Source organism: Penicillium canariense, assembly GCF_028826845.1.
Source record: "Penicillium canariense strain IBT 26290 chromosome Unknown utg000006l_segment0_segment0, whole genome shotgun sequence".
Classification (NCBI taxonomy): Eukaryota; Fungi; Ascomycota; class Eurotiomycetes; order Eurotiales; family Aspergillaceae; genus Penicillium; species Penicillium canariense.
Window position 1 is genome coordinate 2,378,520 of NW_026622733.1, and position 18,947 is coordinate 2,397,466.

General features: G+C 51.6%; 8 protein-coding genes across 8 annotated transcripts; 5 read left to right on the forward strand and 3 right to left on the reverse strand.

Annotated features, from left to right (window-relative positions):
- Positions 1-979: 979 nt before the first annotated feature.
- N7482_008831 (GFA family protein) lies at positions 980-1,626 on the reverse strand (the record flags this gene model as incomplete). The annotated part of the gene is made up of 3 exons (XM_056690955.1): positions 980-1,133; positions 1,188-1,213; positions 1,282-1,626. 3 exons carry the CDS (start codon positions 1,624-1,626, stop codon positions 980-982), a joined length of 525 nt encoding a protein of 174 aa, XP_056540720.1.
- Positions 1,627-2,276: 650 nt separating this feature from the next.
- Positions 2,277-2,948, forward strand: N7482_008832 (uncharacterized protein; the record flags this gene model as incomplete). The annotated part of the gene is made up of 4 exons (XM_056690956.1): positions 2,277-2,325; positions 2,378-2,550; positions 2,604-2,735; positions 2,799-2,948. 4 exons carry the CDS (start codon positions 2,277-2,279, stop codon positions 2,946-2,948), a joined length of 504 nt encoding a protein of 167 aa, XP_056540721.1.
- A 140-nt stretch (positions 2,949-3,088) lies between these two features.
- Positions 3,089-4,598, reverse strand: pfa4 (putative palmitoyltransferase with autoacylation activity Pfa4; the record flags this gene model as incomplete). Its single annotated transcript, XM_056690957.1, has 5 exons — positions 3,089-3,498; positions 3,561-3,639; positions 3,689-3,988; positions 4,040-4,211; positions 4,264-4,598. 5 exons carry the CDS (start codon positions 4,596-4,598, stop codon positions 3,089-3,091), a joined length of 1,296 nt encoding a protein of 431 aa, XP_056540722.1.
- A 253-nt stretch (positions 4,599-4,851) lies between these two features.
- On the forward strand, positions 4,852-7,628 carry N7482_008834 (putative DNA mismatch repair protein; the record flags this gene model as incomplete). Its single annotated transcript, XM_056690958.1, has 3 exons — positions 4,852-5,258; positions 5,315-5,700; positions 5,749-7,628. The coding sequence occupies 3 exons, from the start codon at positions 4,852-4,854 to the stop codon at positions 7,626-7,628; spliced, it is 2,673 nt and encodes an 890-aa protein (XP_056540723.1).
- A 270-nt stretch (positions 7,629-7,898) lies between these two features.
- N7482_008835 (Kelch repeat-containing protein) lies at positions 7,899-10,955 on the reverse strand (the record flags this gene model as incomplete). Its single annotated transcript, XM_056690959.1, has 8 exons — positions 7,899-8,257; positions 8,322-8,830; positions 8,883-9,836; positions 9,894-10,068; positions 10,128-10,165; positions 10,333-10,466; positions 10,604-10,670; positions 10,735-10,955. 8 exons carry the CDS (start codon positions 10,953-10,955, stop codon positions 7,899-7,901), a joined length of 2,457 nt encoding a protein of 818 aa, XP_056540724.1.
- A 312-nt stretch (positions 10,956-11,267) lies between these two features.
- Positions 11,268-13,878, forward strand: N7482_008836 (uncharacterized protein; the record flags this gene model as incomplete). Its single annotated transcript, XM_056690960.1, has 2 exons — positions 11,268-12,564; positions 12,614-13,878. 2 exons carry the CDS (start codon positions 11,268-11,270, stop codon positions 13,876-13,878), a joined length of 2,562 nt encoding a protein of 853 aa, XP_056540725.1.
- A 762-nt stretch (positions 13,879-14,640) lies between these two features.
- On the forward strand, positions 14,641-15,647 carry N7482_008837 (DUF1295 domain protein; the record flags this gene model as incomplete). Its single annotated transcript, XM_056690961.1, has 2 exons — positions 14,641-15,266; positions 15,317-15,647. 2 exons carry the CDS (start codon positions 14,641-14,643, stop codon positions 15,645-15,647), a joined length of 957 nt encoding a protein of 318 aa, XP_056540726.1.
- Positions 15,648-17,908: 2,261 nt separating this feature from the next.
- N7482_008838 (uncharacterized protein) lies at positions 17,909-18,826 on the forward strand (the record flags this gene model as incomplete). The annotated part of the gene is made up of 1 exon (XM_056690962.1): positions 17,909-18,826. One exon carries the CDS (start codon positions 17,909-17,911, stop codon positions 18,824-18,826), a length of 918 nt encoding a protein of 305 aa, XP_056540727.1.
- Between the last annotated feature and the right edge of the window lie 121 nt (positions 18,827-18,947).

Sequence of the window (18,947 nt, forward strand, 5' to 3'; positions counted from 1 at the left end):
AGTGACTTCATCTGCGGTCTAGGACCCGATAGCCTTCGGCTTTCGGCTATTCAGATCAAATACAGGTTTATCGGACCTTCCTGATACGACCTGAGAATAATAGCCTAAATTCAAGCCTGTCGATCATCTCTTTGACTCCTGGGAGACCCGGCGGAAGTCCGAGAGCTGTCGATCAATCGGCCATCTCACCGGCCGAGCTGGGGAAAACGGCCCGTCCTAGGAGAACTTAGCAAAGCTTAGTCCTCTTGAGTGGAAGTTTATTGAATCTCAATTCTTAGACTGCAGTTTCCCAATACCTTGTTTGGGGCACGCGATATGTATCGGACCTGAGTTGGCCGGTTTGAGGCATTATATATGGTAGCAAAATTGACGTTAGAATGGGAGGGTCCTTGCTATATTTATGCTCAAGTTTTAAGGGGTTTCTGGAGATGGCATCGACTCGTGTAGGTCTCAACTCCCTTCACAGCCGCCACCACCAGCAATCCTAGGCCCCACTTGCCTGTCTCGGCTATTATAATCATAATAATCCAATTTGCAAGTCAGATGGCTATGGTTGAAGATAGTTGTTTCATTTGTTCGACTTGTTATGGTTTTTAGCGTAACGTCGGCTTGGTCTTTACGCCTTTTCTTATGTTCAAACTCTTGACTTATGCCTAGGCATTGTGATGTGCTCCTCTCGCTTGTCGCAGGCGTGATCCATCGACAAGAGCTGGGCGCCTTGCTAATACCTCCTCCTTGGAAGTGGACATCTCACCCGGGCACTAATTGCATCAGTCGCAGTTTTGTGAAAATCAAAGATAGATTACGCAGGCTTCGCGGTGCCTGCGCCTCAAAAGTCAGCGGCGCAGGGCGCTTGTCGGATGCGGTTCCGGTTTCTCGCTATGCACAGTAATGGTGCCATTTAATTGGCGCCCCTGACATATCGTTCTTCCATGTAAATAGGTAAATCACTTTTGATATTAGCTGCAGTTGATGGACACTATTCACTCTTGCTCTTGTCCGACGACTGCGTCTGGAACAAGGGTACTCGCTTTTCCCCAAAAGCTTCTTGTGCGCAAGGCGCGATGCTATCAAACAATGAGCCTTTTAGGAAGACTTTCCCAGGAGCCATGGGAGTCTTGGTGAAGGCAGGGCTAGATTAAATAGATCAGAAGCTATCGATGTTTTGTGCACGCGACCCTACTTACCTTCCACAGTTGGAGCAGAAATATCGCTGTTAGAGGCAAAAGTCAACAATCATTGCAATTATTCAAGATTTGGGTCAAATGGGGAACCAGTCACCTGTATAACCCGTCCTTCAGCGGTATTTGCATCATTGTATGCTTTCAGTGTATTATTGGAATCTTCGATGGTCATTTCATCAACAGAGACAAAATAGTTCACGGAAAATGCTTGAGGCAGTGAGCACAGATATATCGAAGCGGTAATTGACCAGGAATGCAGTCTTACCACCACCGCCAGCTCTCTTGCAGTTATCGCTATAATAATAAGAATATCAGCGAAATTCGTTATGCCAAATACTATCCGAGGAACCCGCGCGTACCAGTGACAGACGACTGAGCCAGGCGGTTGTTCTCGAAGCGTGATTCGAACGCTCCCGCAGTTGCAATGACCGGTGTATGCCATGTTGCACAGTAGATTTATCAAGAATACGGTCAAGGAAGGATCTTGCAAGATGCGGTCGATTTGAAAGTGCCACAATCGCGGAACCTTGGTGCAGCCTCCGCGCCTGGATAACGTTGACGTCAGCAGCGTTCTCAGAACCAAATCTACCCGAAACCCGCTTGTTTGAGCACTATGTGATTGCGAGCCCATAATTGAGAGCGCAATCGACACTAGATTACTTATGTTCTACAGATAGCGGTGAATAAATCAGTTGCCCTATTACTGGGTCGCGTGTAACGATTGATTCATCAGATGAAATATACCCCGAAGTATCTCTCCACCTCCGGGTACAATTAGTATCAAAATCCATCGATATCACCATGTTTTATAAATGTAAACCTCGTCCATGACAGAAAACGGAAACTTAAAACCCTAGCCGTATTTTTCACTTAGCTTGCATATTTTCTGACGCCATATGCAACTCATTGGGCCTATTATACAGGGAGTAACTTCCTCCCACGCATTCATCAGATGCCAATCAACGAAAGGGATGCGTGGGGACCCCGAGCTTCCCCTCCTTTTTAACCCCGCCATTTCTTGATTTCCCATCTTCGCTCATCTACTCATTCTAGATTCTTAGTATCTCCTCAACACAGAAAAGTCCCCTTACAATGTCTTTCCCCTATTTTGATATTCAATACACCGATCCCAGCGGCAACGGTAACTCAGTTCTTCCCTTATGCCATAAAAAGATAGTCTAATGTCTTGACAGCCCAATCCTGGGGTCGCATCGTTTTCCGGCTATACGATGAAGTCGTTCCCCAGACTGCTAGGAACTTCCGTGAGCTGGCTACTGGTCAACATGGCTTTGGCTATGCTGGTTCCAATTTCCACCGTGTGATTAGAGGTTTTATGGCGCAAGGAGGAGACTTTACCCGAGGTGACGTAGGTATATGGTGTAGCCGTTGAAAAACTGTCCTACAGGCTAATTGTTCTAGGGAACTGGAGGTAAATCCATCTACGGTGCGAAGTTTCCTGATGAAAACTTCGTCAGGGTCCACGACAAGCCGTACTTGCTGTCCATGGCCAATGCAGGTCCGAATACCAATGGATCTCAATTCTTCATTACCGTGAGTTGGAAATTAATTGAAGCGAGCATTGGCTATAATAAAGCATCATACTAAATTTATCAGTTTGTCGACACGCCTCACTTGGACGGCAAGCATACCGTTTTCGGTGAAGTTGTTGAGGGCCATAACATCATCGAGATGATGCAGAGCAAAGGCTCGGGCAGCGGACGCACAGACGGAACCATCACGATTGCTGCCTCGGGAGCCCTCTAAGCGTCAAAAAGAAACTATGCAGAGATGATAGCTTTGAGATGACCAGTTTGTAGGTTCGGTTTATCGAAAATGAATGCATTTTGTCCGATGTGCTTTGCAGATGTTCTAGCCTCCGTAGGGGTCCTATCCTCGGCAAGATGTCATCGGCCTTGATTGCGCTGCTTCATGAGAATCCCTAAAGGAATTTCATCTTCATCGTAGAATTCCACATCCTCATCAACGCCGAAATCACGCAACCGTTCGCCCTCGGCGTTTCGCCAGGACTCTTCACCTTCGTCCGAATCATCACCATACACAGGTCCTGGAAGGATTTGTTCATCATCCTCGCGGTCATCATTTTGCTTATGTCGTTCATGAAAGCGCTTGCGCTTTTGGATTTCTGGAGAGGGCCTTGCACGTTCAAAGTCCTCCGCTTGGCGACGTTTGAATGCCTCTATTTCTTCACGAGCAGAGGAGTAGGACTTGAGCAATTCCGATCCATCTTCCGGCAAAGGCCTAGCTGGCAAAGGAATGCGATCGGGATCTGGCGGAGGCCAGGATACACCGGGATCTGATGGCATCGGGTCAGCATCGAGTAAATGACAATTCTACTTACGCAAGGGATTAGTCTACCTTCAAAATCGTTGATTTCAAATGCCCATCCCGTCTCATGATCGGGTGTTGCAGCCAATGGCCAAAACCAGCTAATAATCTGAGATGGTCTTAGTCAATTCGTCGAAGAAAAGATGGTGTTCACTCACGTTAATACTACCACCCATCCCATCCTTGATATTGGACCAGAGTCCAATATCGTAGGGAAATTCTTGCTTCTTAATGCGGATTTTCTTCCCACCAGGTGCGTCCAGATAACCGCCCAGGACCCGAGAGCGGCGAACAAGAGTTTCGTGTCTTTCGATCTCCCAGGATTCGATGGTGGTAGTATTGAACAAAAGGGACCAAAGGCTTCGTACCAACAGAATGAAGAGCGCAAAAACTGTCATACTATTGATAACGAAGAGAAGAAGAAGGTGGATTAGTTGTCCCACTGATGGACCGAGGTACTGGAGCAAAATTAGAAGCTGAGTAGGAATCTGTTTGTCCAAGTGGCTTACACTGGGAAGATATCTGCTACTCCAGACAATGGATGCACGCTCCCAAAGAAGAGTCTCCAGGTACCCCATTCCAACTACTGCGTAGAACAGGAAGCGAATGAAGTGCGGGAAGGTAAAATGCGAGACGCAGTTGGAAGTCCACGGACAGTGGTGATCCATCTTGGGGATACATCTAGGCAACATCAGTCCATGCCATCGAATCCCATTTAGCTGTGGAAACCAACCTCTTGCATGTCTTGCAGTGGTGGGCCCGTGGTGGTTTGTAAGCTTCACATCTGCGACACCACCGCTGCCGGCCTGTGGCCGTGTCTTTCTCTGGATGGTCAAGCAAAGCCACATTTGCCTTGGTAGGAAGACGACCAGGGTCTACAAAGCATGCGCGAAAATAGCAGATCCAGATGCATAATGCGAAGATGTTGATCTTCCAGAGTTCATCTTTGCGAAGGGGGGCAGCCTCGAAGTGAAGAAAGAAGTACTGCGATGAGTAAGCGAGAAAGCTGATCAAAAGGCTAACGGCTGGAATCGCTAGTTGAGATATGGTAAAATCATCGCTCAACATTTCGAACTTCAGGATCTCGCTGAGGCGAGACAGGCGAGAAGATGTAGAGCTGCTCCCTACGGAGAGGTGATGTTTTTGGGCCAGATGACTAATCGCGCTTTTGGAGCGGGACATCGGCCGCGACACTTCACATCGCGAATTGCTCAGCAACAGTTTTTTGATGACTGGGAATATCTCCGCAGGTGATATATACCGTCTAGCGGCTGTTTGTTATCACGTCAGAAAAATGCACAGCTAGCCCTGCATTCCCAGAATGCCGATCGAGGCGCTCCCCCACGCCACCGTCCGGGCGATTGGCTCTACATCGGTTATCTCAGATCCCTGCTCGGTAGTCAAGGAGCTTATTGACAACGCGCTGGATGCATCTACCTCATCTGTGATAATCGAAATCTCGCAGAATACCGTGGATGTGATCCAGGTCAAGGACAATGGCCATGGGATCACCGCCGAAGACCACCATTTTGTCTGCAAACCCGCATACACAAGCAAGATTTCGACCATTGATGACCTGAAGAATGTCGGTGGGACTTCTTTGGGGTTTCGTGGCGAAGCACTGGCCAGCATCGCTGAAATGTCAGCTGGTGTCATCGTCACTACACGCGTCGCCTCAGACATCGTCGCGTCGAAACTTCAGTACGCTAGAGATGGAGGGCTTTCCCTGTATGCTCGCTCGTTGTACAATACAAATCTACTGCATCCTGACTGATCTGCACTAGGTGTCAGAAGCTGTCTCATCCAATCGGGACTACTGTTTGCATCAAGGACTTTCTCAAGTTTATCCCTGTGCGAAGACAAGCGGCGCTAAAGGGGGCTACAAAAACCCTCACGAAGATCAAAAGGCTCGTACAAACATATGCTATGGCCCAGCTCTCCAAAAGATTCTCATTGAAAGTTCTCAAAGCCAAGAATGAAAACAACAACTGGATTTATGCACCGGGTGCAAATCCGGCCCTCGCGGATGCGGCCGTGAAAGTTGTTGGGCGCGATGTTACTTCCTGCTGTATCATGAAAGAAGCTGTGTCTGGTATTCCCACACACAACGACGAAAATCCCAACCAAAGTCAATATCACATTGTCGCTCTTCTCCCCAGGAATGACACAGGTACTTCTCCCCCATTCACTCGTTAGGTTCATGTGTTGATCGTCACAGATTTCACAAAGGTGAATAACACGGGCCAGTTCCTGAGTATCGATGGAAGACCAATATCCACATGCAGGGGTGTTGGTCATGATATCGTCAAATTGTTCCAGTCTTATGCTCGTGCTGCTGCCTCGAAATGCAAACCATCCCAATATGTTAGCAATCCATTTCTTTGCATTCAGCTTAAGTGTCCTCTGGGCACTTACGATATCAATATCGAGCCTGGCAAGGATGATGTTATTTTCGAGGATCGGGATTTTGTGTTCTCAATGGTCGAAAATCTTTTCATCGACCATTATGGGGCGTTGCCTGGCTTGCCTGAGAAGAGTCCCATTGAGCAGATACGATCCTCAAGCGCGTTCCAAGAAGATGCTAGCTTTGAGCTGCTCATGGCTCGAAGACCCCTTCCACTAAATCCGCCGTCGTCACACGAGCAGATGTACACTGTCGATGCAGAAGCATCACTTGCTAGCTCATATTCTCCGCAGCCTTTGTCATCTCATGGTGCACCGTCCCCTGAACAGACACCACGCAATAGAGCTCAGAATGTCGACTCTCATACCGATGAAATCTCCGGAGGGAGGAGCTCTCGCTATATTAATCCGTGGTCCATATCTAGGATTAATGCTTCATTCCAGGCTCCTCTTCACGAAAATATTCCTCTCTTGGCTATGACGAAGGTCTCTCCGGAGGTCATTCCAAAAGGAACCAGACAACGAGATGAACCTCAGCGACATATTTCCACCTCACCACCGCATACCTCTGTACTATTCAACCCTTCCCTCTCGAGGCGCACGCCAGTCTCTCCGGCAAGTCGTCGTCTACCCCCACAATCCTCTCAAGAATCTCTGCTTCAATCGAGCTCTTTGGCAAGTGCCTCCCCAAGAGCAAGACGGGAACGCGACCGGGAACGGTATGGTAACGGAGCCCTGGATACTTTGTTTCAGCGAACTACCCAGACATCACTTGGCCAAAGGCTTTTAGATACCCCTCCTGAGCCAAACGAGAACACCCCTTCACTCTCCCAACTTGCCCAACAGAGGTTTAACCCGCCGTTAACCGTAACCACAACATCCGTGGTATTAGATGGCCATCGCGATGGCCACCACCCACCAGACGATCCCCCTAGGGGGCAAACACCCGACACTTCTCCCCAGCATTATTCCACTGCTGCCTCGCCTCAAAATGAATACCAGACAGAGTCCATGGACAGCGGTCGGGGGTTCCCTGTTCTAGAAAAATGGGCAGCCAATATTCACGGCGGCTTCAACGCTGAAAGCTCCTCCGAACTAGAGAAGGCAATGGAATTTGAGAGGCGCAAGCGAGAGGCCAACCAAAAACGTCGGATTTATTCAGACCAATCGAATTCCAGGGCCCGTCCCTCCACTTCAAATTCACCGCATCATAATCGATACCTTGCCGCCAAATCTGCCTTGGCTGTGGGTGGTGCTGTTGAGGACCCGGCCTCGGCCTTGACTCTGCCTCAAAGCGACCCGAGATCGTACCTCATACGCCACCAAAGTGACCAACGTCCAGATTCCTCAGGTGAAAATACTGGAAAGGCTAGGCGATTGCAGACCAGCAGGCTACCACTTGAACGTATACCGGAAGATCTTGACCTTCACAATCTCTGCTTGCCGATACCGACAGATTCCTCTGATATCTTGCAGTCGTTCAACATGACAGTCCTCCATGATTCGTATACGCGGTGTGGCGCTGAAGCTGAAGCATTTTTCGTGCCCAACACGAGCTCTCGTATAACAACGTGGAATGATCGGCTGAGCGCAATTATCAACAAAGCCTACAAAACTCGAGGGGAGTCCCGGCCCCCGATTGGTGCATCGATATCAGCCCTGCGATCGCCGATCATTCCGAGCGATTCCACGTGAACTGATCTGAAATGCTATTTTTGTGGCGAGAACTCGTGGTTGTCCGATGATCTATTTTCGTCTTGTGTATTATATAGCACATTTCTATTGGCGTGAGCAAGCGGCATGTTTATCAAACGTATCCTAGTATTGAAGCATACGGGTCTCTAAAGCAGCAATATCCGACAAAAATAATTGATATTTCATTAAACCTTCACACCGTAAGCATCAAGTAACGAAATGGTATCCTTGCGTTGAATTCATTATTTTCGCGCCCGAACTCTGGTATACCTACACTCCATTACGAATATACAATTCATCTTCAAGAATTGTCTCACCTCTGATCTGTGTCCTTTCCTCCGGACTAACACTCAACTCCGAGATCTCAGATTCATGGCGTGCATGCGGCATGGGCTTGTTATCGAAACCCTCTTGGAAATACGACGTGCGACCCGTCATCACGTTATCGATTGACGGTACTGTCGACGCCGTAGACAAGGTTCTGTTATGTCCTGGTCGGGCAAATTGTGCCGCTTCGGATTCGGGGGATGCAGGTGAAACTGGAGTTTGTATCGGACTTGATAATGGGGAGGTATTGGGGGTCGATGAAGCAACATTATACGGTGTGGCGAGCTCGATGGGTGAGGAATCTGGATGGGTGTCAGAAATCAAAGACCATTGATGGGGGATTAGGTTGGGATTTTAGTTGCATACCATGCATTTCATACACAGCGTCTCCTCCTGACTCCACTGTCCGAGGCGATACGGACGTGAGGACAGAGTCGTGTACGGAGGAGTCATTGGCCCCTGTTTCCATGCCCGTGGATGTAGACCTTGGCCCCGGAACAGGGGATGTCGGACCGCCGCCGTACATCAAGTGGCGCACTTCCGTACTATCTGCCTCGGTTGCACCATCGGATTTAACAAAGGTGGGTTGAAGGCTGTCTCGGTGTTGACGGCGACGACGACGCCAGAACCACCAGGCTCCAACAAGAAGCGCGACAACGAGAATGCCGCAAAGCACACCAATCACTGCGGCCGCCCACTTGGGGAATCCGCTACCCTTGTGGTCCGATGTAGCGGTGCTTGAGCTGCTTGAACTATTGGCACTGTTGTAGGGCCAATAGGTTGTGAGAGTCTTCGAATACTTCTTGTCGAAAATTCCGGCGAGAGAGTTGTTGGTCCATGACGATGGGGCAGTGGTGGTTGCACCTCCCGTGGCACTATGTGGACTATAAGCCATGTTTGATCGGTAATTGTAGGCTGTATACACACCTTCCACCTATCTGCGCCGTCACTACATCCGGTACTTCATACTTGCTCCACTGCTTTGGGTCGTAGCTATCCTGGAAGTTCAGACTGTTGAGGTTGAAGTTGACGATAACACCTCCTCCCAAACAAGTGGTTGCGCCGACACGCACCCCTCCAAGTGCAAGCATTTGATCGGGATATACCTTTATGCATTGATGCCCACTGCGACCATGCGTATTCGTGCCACTGTATGCCTTGACCCACTTGAAGGAAGGTAGAGACAAGATATAAACGTCATCAGACGGATTGTTATCAAGCTCAATGCCGTTATATCCTCCGTATATATAGATGTTATGTGATGAACCGTCTGACGCGCTGGCCAGCACGGAGCAAAATTGTGTCAATTGGGGCGGCGTTTCGCCAGTCGTGTTCTGCAAATACCACTGCTGGCTCTTCACATCGTAGACTGACACCGTCTCCATGAAGGTCGGACTAATCTTCTTGCTCTCCGCAGTCTGTGAAGCATTCAGCCCGGTGTTTTGATAAAACTCGGTCGGGTAAACGACCCCCCCAATGGCCACCAGAACTCCAGAGTCCGACACGGGCACCCAGACCAGCTCTGCATTGGCACGGCCTGGGATCTGGTCCGGCAGGGTATCGTTGGTCCAGCTTGCATCGCCCATTGTGGACATGTCCACAGAGATCAGCGTATCAGCCGTGATGTTGGCGTTTAGCTGGTCGTACGTGAACGATCCCCAGTCCGCAGCACGCATGCCGCTGAAATAGAAGCCCAAATTCTCACTCGGTGCCGACACACCCGCGCCGTTGGTAATATATCGTGTGACGTTGGCAGAGAGATTTTCCTCATGCCAGCCGGGCCCCCAGTTGTTGCGATAGGCGCCATACTGGTAGCCTTCATATCCAAGGACCTCATTATTGGGCGGTGGATCGCTGCTGTTGGTGAGACGAGCCATACCTCTGCAATAACCATGTCAGTAATGACGCTTTCACCCGCTTTTCCAATATGCGACCCACCCATAGAGATAGAACTCGTTTTGATTCGAGAACATCACCCCATCAATGTAATTTGGGGCGAGATTGTTGGCAGTACCGCCAGCGATAGTTTCATTCTTGAGGACGGCCAGGAAATTGGAACTGGTGTTGAACGAGGTGGAAAGGTTGAGGGAGTAAATGTAGCCTTGGAAATTGCCTATTTGCGGTCACCTGGTCAAAATATCTTCTCGGGCTTCAGTGTTTTTCGATCCTTACCATCATTCGCATAATTGACACACCCGTCAGCAAATCCTCTGCGATTGTCAGTGCCCGCAAGAGATGAAAGAAAATGGATTGTTCAGTACTGTTGCAACCAAAGATAACCTCCATCAAGATAGATTGTGTCATGGAGGATGTTGGCTATCACTGTCAGTCCGGCCAAATCCTTTAGCCTTATCCCAGCGCTACCCCGGATGCTTACCTCGCAAGCTTTGCCAGTTGCACATGGAAACGTTGACCTGGGTCTGCCATGTTGAACATGCGCCCACTGCGCGGTCCACGAGGACCGCCAGCAGCGTCACTGCCGTGCTTGACAGAAACCTCATTCTTCAAGCGCTGCAATCACAGCCGCGCTCATCGCCTGCGACTCTGGTCTGTTACGACGACAAATTCCGGACGAGAGCAGAGTGAGACGAGACGAGGGACGTGTATTTTACAAATTGCGGTCGTATTATGCGGGTTTATCGGCCTACAGTAGCTAGGCGAGTCGGGACGCCAGTCAGCTGCACGCCGGAGAAGGGATGGACGACGAGTGGTAAGCTGCAGAGGACTCCGTTGCGCCTCACGATGCGGCTTTGTTCTTTTTCCCTTTGAAGCCACGCACCTCTTTGTTGCCCAGCGTGCATCAGTCCCCACATCGTGTCCCCGCGCAGAAGGGCGCAGCCAACGACAGATGACAGCCTTGCTGCAGGCAGGCCCGACCTTTACCACGAAGATCCCAGCTTCGGGCCAAGTAGGTCCATTACTGGCGACGAGGGTTACACTTCCGACTGTCTCTAATGCGGCTGCTTGCTGACCTGACTGATGGCTTTCATCCGTGCGCATTCAGCCTTGCCTACACTGGTATCCGGAGACCCACCTCGTGTCCCGCAGTTTACAGGCTGTGGGCTGACAACTCCACACAACGTATCCAACGATGGCGGAATCGTCCCCAGCCGCACTATTTCCGAGCCTCGCACGATCTTCCCTGCAAGATGTGCTCCTTTGAAAGACACGAAGCTTGCGGGGCCGTGCAGCTGGTTAGCATTTCTACCTCGTAGGCCATCCTGGCTTTGTTTATTTCTTGTTGTCCTTCAACATCCTGCAAATGGTCTAGAGACAGTCCTACAGCTCTCCAGCTCTCAAGAGAGGTAAACGATGAAGATTTCGATCGCTTGGCTGTCGCTGTGGGCAACTACTGCCCTCGCGCAGTCAACATCGGGTTACAATAGTCCAATTCCAACGGTCGCCGCGACAGTGTCTGCGACGATCGCCAACAATGCGGACTCACCGGCAGCTCGAGGACCTGGGTCCGTGGCCACGGTAACATGCACGGAGACTATCACCCAAACCGTCACATGTAACGAGACTATCACCGACGTCTCGACAGTCACCGTCACTGGTAGCGGATCAGCTATCACCGACGTCTCGACAGTCACCATCACCGCCAGCGGATCAAATATTACCGACGTCTCGACAGTCACCGTCACCGGTAGCGGATCAGATGTTTCGACAGTCACCATCACCGCCAGCGGATCAGCTATCACCGGCGTCTCGACAGTCACCATCACCGCCAGCGGATCAGATATTACCGACGTCTCGACAGTCACCATCACCGCCAGCGGATCAGCTATCACCGGCGTCTCGACAGTCACCATCACCGATAGCGGATCAGATATTACCGACGTCTCGACAGTCACCGTCACCGGTAGCGGATCAGCTGTCACGAATGTTTCGACAGTCACCGTCACCGATAGCGGATCAGATGTTTCGACAGTCACCATCACTGCCAGCGGATCAGCTGTTACCGACGTCTCGACGGTAACGATCGGCACACCGGTTACGGATGTCTCAACAGTAACAGTCACCGGGCTTGGAGTCATCGTAACAATTACCGTTGGTGGACCAACTATCACTGAACCTGGATCCACGATAACTACTACTATCGGCGGATCAACCATAACGGTGCCAGGGTCAACAATAACAACTACTATCGGAGGGGCCACCGTCACCGAATCAGGCTCGACTATAACCGTTGGCGAGTCCACAGTCACGGTTCCTGGATCGATAGTGACGACTACTATCGACGGGTCAACCGTCACTGTACCTGGATCAACAGTAGAGACTACTGTGGATGGGTCGACAGTCACCCTTCCAGGGTCCACGATTACCCTTTCTGGTGCAACGATTACCCTTTCGGGCTCTACGATTACTCTGCCGGGAACCACGCTACCAGGATCATCTGTAGTAGTGACTGAGACCATATCAGACTCTGTCACGACTATTCCAGCGTCGACAATCACAGCAGTCATTACTGAGCCTGCGAGCACCATAACCTTGCCAGGAGGAACGACTGTTCTACCAGGGTCAACCATTACCACAACAATCACGCGCCCGGCCAGCACAGCTACTGTCATCGGATCAATTACAAGTTTCGATACAGTCACTGCCCCAGGTATATATCACTCAACACAGATTTACGTTATCAATACTAACATCATCAGGTGCCACCATCACCGAGACCATTTCTGGGGCAGGGACGACGCAGACACAAACCAGTAGCAGAACCATCACCACGACTATCTCCGTCTCCGTCTGCTCATCTCTCATCGCTAATCCAACATATACGCCCACCAGTGCGATTCCCGACGATTATACCTGGGGCTGCCCTCCTGGGTATCTCTGCCAGCCTCCTCACACGGGTGACCGCGCCGGCTGTAATGTTGAAGCCGGTCTTCCCGCGGTCGGCTACATTTGTGCTCCCTCAGACTGTATTGTGGCTCCGCCCTTGATCTTCAATCATTCTATTGAGGGAGGTCATCAGTACAACTTTTCCAGAGACTACTACAATCTCGATCCGGTAGACTTTGGCCTGAACTACTCCATCTTCCAGTACACAGAAGAGCAGGTCGTCGGGAACAGCAAGCGCGGCACACGTTCGCCACTCTGGGACTTCGTCGTCGGCCGGAAGCAAAAGAGAGATTCAGAGGATATTCCTTCTCTTTGCTACAACAGCTGCAACGATGCAGCGCTAGAGCCTCAGTCTATCGGAAAAGTGCCAGAGTTATGTCAGAGTGACTCAGCGTTCTCGGCGGACTTGAGCAATTGCAAGTCATGCATCAGCCATTGGGCTTCGACACCCTCGGTTGTATATTCACAAACGCTCTTGCCGTCTTTCTCCCAGTGGCTGGATTTCTGTGCTGATGTGACGACAACAGCCGCGGGCACCACCGCGCAAACGACGGCTGCTAGCACTACCGCAAAGACCACTGCTGCTAGTACAACAGCAGATACAACTGGTGCCTCCACTGGGACGTCCCCGGCACACACAGCTACCACCACCAGCGCTGACACTACCACGAAGACCGACACTACAGGTAATCAAAGTGGCCGTTCAACTGGATCAACTACCAGTGGATCTGGGACAGACGGTTCAAATACTGGTGCACGTACTTTGACAACAGTCACCGGTTCTAATTCAGCGAGGTCAAGTGGAACCGCTGGAGAGAGTACGGACTCATTCTCCGGTTCATCAGTTACGGGCTCTAGTGCCACGGGCGTCGATACCACGGGTACCGGGGCTACTGGTGGAAGCACATCTGGAAAGGTTCCAACTACAACGACGACCCGCGGCGGCGGTGATAGCTCATCTGGCACCGCGGGCGCATCTTCTTCTTCTTCTACCACCAATGAGGCATCATCAGCTATGCCTGTCTCTCGTGCAGGCCTAATAGGTCTGTTGCTGGCTGTCGTCGCGCCACTCCTTTAGATAATTTTGACGATTCATGCTTCGCGCTCCGAGATTAGATACCGTTGACAATAACTACAATAATTCTATTATGCTATTACTTGGCTTTGATATGGGTGTTAAGATATTGGGCCACTCAAAGGCCTATGTTAGTAGTTATAGACTCAAGTAGAGGTATATTGCTACACTCGCGCAACTGCTCACAATCCGCAATTTATGCAAATACCGCCCGTGACCTATTTGCCATATTGGCATGCTACGTAGTATGCAAGTATATTTATAGGTATGATGACGTCTTTTCTACCAAGAGAAATAATATCATCGAGTGGGTCGGAACCTTTGACGGAAGCACTCTCTGATGAGTTGGTCGACGGCCATCGACTTTTGGGGCCTGCTTTGCTCGGGACTCTTTTGATTTTGTTCTTTATCATTTCCTTTTCAAAAGCATACTATTCTGCCGTCTTGAATCATTTCGGGTTTCCTTTCGATTTTCTCATCTTCATCCAGCTCAGTTTCGTTCATCGACGTCCCGAATAATGAATGCATCCAGAACCTGGTCCGGTTACGTAAGGTTGACATCAACCACAGTGCTCAGGCTATGGCGGTCAAAGATCTCTCAAAATCTTCTTGTGCGCTTTCATCAATGGACTGCTCTCTCAACTGAATATCAAATACTTTAAGCTCCCGATCCGAAGCAATATGGCAGGCGCTCCAGCCTACTCCATGATGATCGAACCCAAGCCCCATCCGCGGGCTCCAGCTCCCCCCCGTTCGGTGTTGAACATGACGACGGGGGAGGTTGGGATCTTGAAATCAACTCTTCTGCCCTCATTCGGTCTTTATTCTGGCCTATCGGTTGCGGCCTATGTTGCCGCTGAAAGAACAGACCGCGTCGAGATCAAAGACTGGCTTTGGCCATCGGGTCAAGTCCTCAATGCATGGTGGACAGCCATCGGACGACCGATGTACGAAACCGGCACCTCTTTCAATGATGCCTGGAGGGGCCTCACCTGGACTGAGAAGCTTCTTCTCGGTGGAGTGACTGTCTGGGGTTCGCGGCTGTTTGCCCGGATCGTGAGTCGGTCGCTGGCTCGTGGGCGGGATGATCCGCGGTATGATGCTCAGAAGAACGAAAAAGGCTTCTGGAAATCGGCTTTCTTCAAGGTTTTCCTACCCGAAGCTGGTTTCTTGAGTATCATCTCCTTGCCTGTCACTGTGCCTTTCTCCATGGGCGATACAACCCTCTCGCTGAGCACGAATACCCTCAACACGATTCGTGCATTGGGCGTGGGGCTGTTCAGCTCCGGCTTTGCGCTGGAGGTAATGGCTGATACGCAGCTGGAGCTCCATCGCAAAGAGCGAGACGATCTGTGCCGACATGGTGTCTGGAGCCTGGTGCGCCATCCAAAGTATGTTTCTGATTTCTCTTTCGATTTGATTCCTGCTGATACGTGGTTAGCTATTTGGGAGACACGCTGGTCCATCTCTCGTTTCTCCTTCTGAATTTCACCTATTCATTTCACCCAGTAGTATTCCTTGGCCCACTCGCCAACTATGTGTTCCTTCGCTTTGTGGGTGGTGACATGCAGACGGAGGCGAGTCAAGAAAAGCGCTACCAGGCAGAGAATTCTCCGAAGTATGAGCAGCTGCAGAACTGGCGTGGCGAGAACAATAGTTTCTGGCCTGCCTGGAAGGACTTGACGAATCCTTGGGCTTTCGCAGTTGCAGGATGTGGGTTCATTGGCGTGGTTGTGGAAGAGGTTGTGCGAAGCAATTGCACTCTGCGGTGAAGCCTGGTATGCGTGGAAGCTGTGTTTTCTCCGCAGCTCTTTCCTCATTTTCTGCTTTTACTTAGTTTTCAATCGATCCTTTCCTCTAAGCGCCCTTCCTACGTCCGTGCGTATTGAGTGGCGGCTTTCCTTTCTCTATTCTTCCCAGATTCATTGGAGTTTATACCGCGACGGTGGGAAATATTTTTCCCCCGCACACATACAAGTTTATGCGCAGTTCTATTTCAGGCGCAGGATAGATCTGGCATGGGATGATCGCCCTCCTCGTGTGCATCGGTTCCAGCATCATATTTTCTTTCGCTGGGTCGCAGGCTCACGTGTCTTCCCAACTGCCCAGGTCGCCTCATCACTCTGAACCCCAACCAAGAAAACCTCCGAGAGGCAAGTGGAGAATGACGCCAGCCGTGCTGCGGTGCCAGACGAAGAATTTCACAAGAAAAAGTGGAAGCACTTTGAGAGAAAAGGGGATCGCATCCGATTCGCCAATGAAGGGCCAACACGGCTCTGTGCAGGCCTAGGGAAGAGGCACCCTCGTTCTCACGGTGAGTCAGTGAGTTTCCGTGAGGAGATGATGGTGCCATGTCCGGGTATGAGTTGTCATGAGAGCAAGCCGGCAGCTGAGTACTGATTTGCGAGCCCAGAGAAACAGCCGGCAATGCAAGCGAGGTTACCCTCCAATGTCTAGAGTGCTAGACTTTGTCGACCCTCGGTGACTCGGTGTCGCCGTATTCACTGTGGTGGGAGGGTCAGAATCTGCATTGTGATTTGTGTTGAACGCCGTCTTGTGGAAACTTAAGCCTCTGCGACAGACCGTTTTGCTGCATAATCCCAGTGGGAATGCCATTGCGACCAGCCACTGCGACGAAGCCGTTCACATGGCTTTGATTTATCCCAACCAGAGGCGCTGGGAGTTTGGAGTCGGCCCTTCAGCCCGCCACAACGCCTTTTAGGGGGGCCGCGGAGGTGTGTAGCGCGATGCTGCAAGCCAATCACCGACCGCGAGTCCCCATACAGCTACACAAACAGGATGGATGGGCCGGGGCCGCCGTGAGCCGAGCTCAGCACCGTCGCATTCTTCAGGCTTCAGAGGAGCAGTGACAGAAGCCCCTCGGGACAGGTCCACACCTCCCTCCCGCCGATAAATCACATCACTCCGTCGTACAAAGAACTCCGGGGGTTGGACCTCCAAGAGGCAGGCTTCTCTCTCGTGTGACCCCTCCGATAAGACACGAGGCGCGATCTAGATCTTGTTCTCTTACTGTATTTCCAGTTCTGTGCGCACTGATCGCTGGTGTTTGGGGCAGGGGGACGCACCAACCAGACCGAGTGGATGGAATCGGCACTTCGCACGGTCTGGAATTGAAAGCTCGCTAGCCCGAGAGTGCAGGTGCCATCCCGTCCAAAGGAACTCCACTCGAACATGTTCACCCACTCAATCTCGGACCCATCTGCAAAGTGCCAATCTCAATCATTCGGTGGGGCCCAAGAACCCTGATCCCTCGCCTGCCATGCACAACAGAACCCCGGGCGGTTCACTCTTTGTGGAAAACGCGTCAACCCGAGGACTCCATCAACGACCCTAAACTTACCCCCCCCCCGGCCCCTAACGCGGGGAATTTTGTTCCTTGATGGATCCGACGGGAGAGCTCGTGCCCATCGCGATCCTCGCCCGCCATTCTCCCAAACCCTCCAAAGCCGTCTCCACCGTTCTTGACTGTTTCGCGCGAGGATTCCGTGCAGATCCCCGCCGGACTGGACGCCACGCCAGGCTAAAGCTGTGTTGAGCTCCATCGAGGGCCATCACCCCTTGCCAACCCCATTGAAAACAAACTCCAGCCCGCGTGCGCGGGTCACCATTGAACATCCCGTCGCCGAAGTTGCCGGCCTGTCACGATTGAGATAAGAGCCCCTGTATCCGCCAGACCGGCAGATCCTGCAGGTTTCACCCACCCAGAATTACCGCTTCAAGTAGCAATCACGTACATCAGCAGTCGTGTGCTGAAAGGCAGGCTTGGCTTTGCTGCAATTGTCGGCGCCAGTCTAAAATCTGCACTAAGCTCGGGGTCATCTGCACCTGTCCCAGCGCGCATTACACCGTAACCAAAGAAAAACAAAAAACAAAGAAAAGGCAGCCGGATGCCGCTGCCGACTGCTGATCGCACAGCTACAAATGTAGACCGCTACCCCCGCCTCGGTCTGCAGTTTCAACCGTGATTACCTTACCTCTCCAGCGTCCGGACCTCGACCACACACCTTGAACCATGTCGGAAGGATCCAAGGGCCAAGGCCTGCTGCGCCGAGTGATTGAGGCTGCCCTACTCCGTCAGGATAACACGCCTCCGCCTATTGCTGCTCATGCGGCCGCCGCTGCCCAGCGTAGTAACAGCGGGCCCTATGGCTCGGGGGCCCCTGCGGGTAATGGCATGCCGGACCTCGAGCAAGGAGGGAAGCGGTTCACCAGCATGACCCAGGATCCCGAGCTTCTGATTCCGCCCAATGACAAGCTTCTGATCTTCCGGGCCTTAACTGGCATTGATAGTGTTCCTGCTCTCACGCAAGGCGGACATCTCCTTCGCACCGCCCCCAATGTTGGTATCTACACACGCGTCGTGACCAGTGAAAGTCAGGCTCGACAGGCCTACACCATCTTCAACTACCTCATCAACACTTGTCTGGGCATCCAGATTGTCGTCGCTGCGGCATTGACAGCGCTCGGCGCCGCCAGTGGTCCCCACGCGGCCATCACGGCATTCGGTGCAATCAACACCATCGTGGCCGGAATCTTGACCTACTTGCGCGGCTCGGGCCTTCCAGACCGCCTGAAGAGCTACGAGAACAAGTGGAAGAACATCCGAGAGTACATTGAGCAACGCGAACGCGAGTTCTGCTTGGTGGGCTGCGATCTAGACGTACAAGAAGAAGTGTTTATCGTGGAGAGCATGTACCAGAACGTCAAATCGGAGATGGAATCGACCAAGAGTAGCGGCGAAGGCAGACAGCAGCAGCCCGACGACCCTCGAATCCGGCGCTCGCTCCTCCCGCCTTCCAACAATCTCAGCGGCCATCGGAACACCGCGACGTCCGCCAGACGGCCCGAGGCACAGGCGTCGAGCCCTCCATCAAGAGAGGGGGATGTCAGCCCCATCGCAGTTCCCGAGCATGCGGCGGAAAAGATCTAAGAGGTGCTATTTCCAAGTTTATTGTCGCATCAACCACGCAACGCACAAACCGCCGTGTGTCGTCGTGTCCATTTCATGATACCGTCAACCGGCAAATACCCCTACAATTTGTGGAGCCGCC